Here is a 4,967-nt window from a genome sequence, read left to right as displayed (position 1 = left end):
CCGAGAAGAACTCTAGGAAAATGACCAACAAAAGAGAGACGAGACAAGAACCGAAATCACTAGTTAAGGAGTACTCATTGCTAAGATCATTCCAATTCCCTAGGTTGCGACAAGTGACGCGTTGGCAACCTGAGAGTTTTTTTTCGTAGATCCGTTTATTCAAAACGAGCGCGGCATGTGATGAATCGTTGAGAGCACGTCAAGTGGCACTGATTGTTACGAGGCTTTCAAAAAAGCGCTCCGACGAGAACAAAACGAAGCCCATTCCAGGTGGGCTGGGACAAACGGCATAGCACAGCGCCCCCTATCGGCCCAGTCCAATAAAAGCCCAGCTGCCGCCCCCGAGTCGACTAATAACAAAACCCTCGTTTTTTTCCCCTAAAAAAAACAAGAAGCAAACCCCTGTCCCCCCATCTCACTCCACCGCCGCTTGCTCGCGCCACCAAGCCGGGGGCGCCGGAGATGATCTCGTCCATGTCCTGGGTGCCCAGGGGCGCCGCCAGGAGCGCACCCATCCAGGCGGACCCTCCCACGCAGGAGGAGATCGACGAGGCCATGAGGAGCATCGCCCTCGCCACAGAGTGAGCCTCGCCTCGCGCGCTTCCCCCGCTCTGTCTCGCCCCTGTCGCGTCGACCCACTGCCATGACCGTGCATGTTGCTAGCAGAAATGATGGCAGCGCCGCCGCCGACGAAAACTATGGCGAGATGGAGGTCGACGGCGCCGACGAGGAGGACAGTGAGGATGTCGCCCGGGCCAAGGCCGCCGCCGAGGCGCTCGGGAAGACCGGCTCGGGAGGCGGTGTCTCCGATGGGCTCGAGGAGCTCAACATGGAGGAATACGATGACGAGGACGACGGTAGGTGCTCCTGCTGCCCTGCCCCCTTCGCTGCGAATTCGACCAGGTCTTGTATCTTGCGTGGCTGATGCTTGGACTGCAACCTGCACGTATTTTGCAGTAGAGCCCGAGCTTCTCAGTACCGGGAGGGGGGATTTGTACTATGAAAACAACGAAGAGGACCCTCATCTCGTCAGGAACAACGATGTCAGTATGCATTCTCTTGCCGTGAAAAAGATACAGTATTGTTATTTTTTTGTTCTTGGTGGTGGTATCAGCATCACATTGGAGGTGAATGAGCGCCCTTCTCTGCTTTATTAGGATGATGATGGTGATGAGGACGAGGAGATTGAAGACATGGCTATCAAACCTACTGATATGCTGATTGTTTGTGCACACAACGAGGATGAGTTCAATTCTCTTCAGGCAAGTGTCAAGTTAGCATCTCTTTTTCTCCGCATTTGCTAAAAATGTCGCTGTTCTTATTTTGATAATCTTCTGTTATCAAGAATGCAAATGGGAACCTTTATGTAGAGCATTGTTCTGGTTGGACTGAATAAATTTGCATTCTCGAATTTAGTTATTGTCCAGCGTAAGAGAGTGTTTGGATACGAATGTGCTTATTTCACATTTTAACCCTGCATTTCGCTGTGCTGGACGTTACTAGCTCATATATTATGTATGCCCGGTTATATGCATGTAACATGTGACATGTAAACCTTTATTATCTATGACAGGTTAGTATAGTGGAAGAGTTGGAGGACGGGGATCTTAATATGTATGTTCATCATGAGGTCCCTCTCTCAGATTTTCCACTCTGCACGGGTTGGATGGATTTTAACTTCAAGGATGCCAAGAAAGAAGGTAAAATTGGTGTCACTTGAGTTTTAAGAAGCAAAGAGTGCTGCTTTATTTCTGTTAAATAAATAAATGAAGGCTTATTCTATTCCTCATTACAGGGAATTTCATTGCTGTTGGAACCATGGATCCTGCAATTGAAATATGGAACTTGGATATTGTAATGTTCTCAGAAACATAGGAGACTGTTACTTCATACGACCATGAGTTGTTTTTCTACAAAGAAATTTATGTTTTGTTGTTGGACTTTGATGTTATTCCACAGGTTGATGAGGTCAAACCACATATTGTGCTAGGAGGACTTTCAAAAAACAAAGAAAAGGTTAAGGGGGAAAAGGTATGCTACTAATATTTCATTGTTGCGCGGGTGAGCGTTCATTCCTTTCCTTGAAATCCTAGCTACATTATTCATTCCGCATGTCATGTGCAGGCAAAGAAATACGAGGGTAGCCACAGAAGTTCTGTTCTTGGTCTTGCATGGAACGCGGTGGTAAGGTGCGTTTATGTTTCAACTCGAGCGGTTGCATCTCTAGCTGTCTCTTCACTTATGGACCCTTGCTGATGACTCCCTATGAACTTCAGGAACGCTCTAGCTAGTGCAAGTGCAGACAAAACTGTTAAAGTTTGGGATTTATATACCGGTAAATGTGACCGCACACTGCAACATCATGATGGCAAGGTAATGATTACATTCTTCTTCATGACTTCTGTATATCAGTCCGAATGTTTATGGTGGTCTATTAAGTTAATTTTCCCTTCCCCCAACATTTAGGTTCAGTCAGTTGCATGGAGGTCACCTGAAGTTCTTCTCACTGGATCTTTTGATAGATCAGTTGCCATGGTAATGGATATTGTAAGCCATTATGATAATTTTTATTCCTGAAGTTTCTGCTGCTGCTCATGATGTATTTTGGTTGTTGGCCAGATTCTAAGCATCATGCTGATTTCTAGCATGTCAGCAATTACTAATCTCATCTGTGTTGTGTAATTGAGCCGTGGACACCACCCAGTTTCGTATGAGTAATCAATAACTAAATATGAACATATACTAGTTTACCTTCTGATTTTGGTTCTTGGGATTCGACTTGAGAGCCTCCTTAGTCTCTTCTCTTGCACGGTGAAGATCACATGTTAATTTGGCATTTTTGTACGCGTCAAAAAAATTGGCATTCTTGTTCTGTTGCGTTACTGCGGATATTTTGAGACGCAGTTCAGTGTTAATTTTACATTCTTATTGAAGAGTCTGTTACTCCCGCTATAAAGAAATATAAGATCTTTTAGATCACTAATAGTCACAGAGGGAGTACTTATTAATTTATTTTTGTATATTTTGTACTTCCATCCACTGAACTTACACTGGTAACATTTTACAGACTGACATGAGAGGTGATGGACAAAGTTGTCATAAATGGTCCGTCGAAGCAGATGTGGAAAGCTTAGCTTGTGATCCACACAATGAACACACGTTTGTGGTAAGATTTCATTGTTCTGTACACATGCTGAAACCCGCTTACTGGAAATTTCCGACTTCTGCTGAACTTGAAGGGATGAAGTTTTCATTAGGAAACAGTATGATTGAAATGCAGATTAATAGAGTCCATGCTTTTTATTATGAAGCAGCATGTTTTGAGTAGGATGTAGGACTAATGGACTATAGACTCGACGATTGTATAAGCGAGTTCAAACCATTTCCATCTCTCAACTGTATGTCGCAATTTTTTTTTGGTTCCCTGCAGCTATTCCCCAAGTCGTAATCGCAGGATGAATTTGTGATTCTGATTCACTCGATATAATAGTAATGTGGCAACTGGGTCTTGCAGGTTAGTCTTGAAAATGGGACGGTTCAAGCGTTTGATACGCGGACAGCTTCATCGCATTCTAATTGCGGCCAGCCCATGTTTACTCTGCAAGCACACGACAAGGCTGTTTCTTCAATATCCTTCACCCCATCTACCCCCAATGTATTGTTACAATTTTTATACCAGGTGTGGTAAAAAAAAAGAGATGCAGCCACATAAACCGAATTACTGATGGTGTGCTGTTTCCTCTTGCAGCTCCTTGCTACAGGTTCAACTGATAACACGGTGCGAACTTTGCATTACGAAGAAGCCAATAACACTTCCGACACTGAATCCAACCGGTTGCTAACATACATATCTCTGAACGCAGGTGAAGCTCTGGGATCTGTCGAACAACCAGCCGTCATGCGTCGCTTCACTGAATCCAAACCTTGTACGCGCACTAAAGTGAAACCCTTCTTTATATTTAGAAGGAATTACTCTGGTTACTAAGTTGCTCACCCAACTTTCTGATCTGCAGGGAGCTATATTTTCGGTATCGTTTTCGAACGACAGCCCCTTCCTGCTAGCATGCGGAGGATCAAACGGCAAGCTGAAAGTAAGCACAATGCTGCCCGTATCCTTGGTCTGTCTGAGCTTTGTCTTTTTTTGCCCATTCACACAATTACTGAACACCCTTGCATATTTGGCAGGTCTGGAACACACTGTTGGAACCAGCGGTGGCTAATAGATTCGGCAAGTAGACATATGTTGCGAAATGGATTATCAGTTTTCTCCAGACTCCCTCCAGAGAGGCGCAGAGACTAATGTCCACCACGGTTGCAGCATGTGTTAAAACTGTTTTGCCTCTTGTACCGACAAAATGGATATGTAGTGAAGTGTGGAACTCGCAGCTCATCACGCAGTACGGAGTAGTATTTTAGACCCCGTGTTGGTTGGACCTCGACACATACAGATACAATACGGAGCGTTGCCAATCCACACGTTTATCTGCTGGAGGTGAAAAAAAAACATGAAAATGCAAGGAGGAGAAAGAAAGTGGGCATGCATTATCAAGCACCGGAAAACATTCTGCTCGTTAGAAAACTGGACTCCACTTGTAATATATCCTCCTCCTGTGGTTCGTACAGTTGCGTGCGGCAACGTGGGCATGCATGCATGCGATGCCCTTTTGCTCTGTAAACTAATCCGATCTCTTCACTTTGGAAAATGATCCAGTCTCTTTTCGGGGTGCTCCCTTTCTGTACTGAACTGCACCGCTGCGTACGTGGAGTTGCCCTTTTCCGTGTCACGTCGGCGTCGTGCGGTCTGTGGGTGTTCCAGAAAACAATATTATCATGTGAGTTTCAGCTGGGAAAAGAAAGGGAGTTTTGAATGAAGAAGAAAAGAGTATAGTGTGCAGTACCGACAGTGTGGTCTGGTCTCTCGTCGCGGGCAGACGGCGATGGATGGCTGCACGCACGCACGCACGCTG

The 4,967-nt window shown here is 45.2% G+C and overlaps 1 protein-coding gene across 2 annotated transcripts; it reads left to right on the top strand.

Moving 5' to 3' along the window:
* The first annotated feature begins 370 nt into the window (after window positions 1–370).
* LOC123066240 (uncharacterized WD repeat-containing protein C17D11.16) lies at window positions 371–4,549 on the top strand. Of its 2 annotated transcripts, none has more exons than XM_044489362.1 (16): window positions 371–581; window positions 667–857; window positions 961–1,043; window positions 1,158–1,262; window positions 1,574–1,700; window positions 1,796–1,854; window positions 1,960–2,031; window positions 2,125–2,189; window positions 2,277–2,373; window positions 2,467–2,535; window positions 3,068–3,166; window positions 3,515–3,655; window positions 3,749–3,778; window positions 3,864–3,926; window positions 4,014–4,091; window positions 4,186–4,549. In XM_044489362.1, the coding sequence occupies exons 1-16, from the start codon at window positions 463–465 to the stop codon at window positions 4,234–4,236; spliced, it is 1,449 nt and encodes a 482-aa protein (XP_044345297.1). In that variant the 5' UTR covers window positions 371–462; the 3' UTR covers window positions 4,237–4,549. The 2 variants fall into 2 exon arrangements, with proteins under 2 accessions (XP_044345297.1, XP_044345296.1); XM_044489361.1 differs by having other exon boundaries at window positions 958–1,043.
* The last annotated feature ends 418 nt before the right edge of the window (window positions 4,550–4,967 follow it).

This window comes from Triticum aestivum, chromosome 3B (genome assembly GCF_018294505.1).
Source record: "Triticum aestivum cultivar Chinese Spring chromosome 3B, IWGSC CS RefSeq v2.1, whole genome shotgun sequence".
In the NCBI taxonomy this organism is placed as follows: Eukaryota; Viridiplantae; Streptophyta; class Magnoliopsida; order Poales; family Poaceae; genus Triticum; species Triticum aestivum.
The sequence above is the reverse complement of the archived record's forward strand: the minus strand, read 5'-3'. Positions and strand labels throughout refer to the sequence as shown.

Excerpts from the sequence above, each read along its gene's own strand:
- LOC123066240 (XM_044489361.1), top strand. The coding sequence starts at position 463 with ATGATCTCGTCCATGTCCTGGGTGCCCAGGGGCGCCGCCAGGAGCGCA. Across the intron at positions 582-666 it reads AGCATCGCCCTCGCCACAGA|AAATGATGGCAGCGCCGCCG; the intron begins GTGAGCCTCGCC and ends TGTTGCTAGCAG. Across the intron at positions 1,855-1,959 it reads AAATATGGAACTTGGATATT|GTTGATGAGGTCAAACCACA; the intron begins GTAATGTTCTCA and ends GTTATTCCACAG.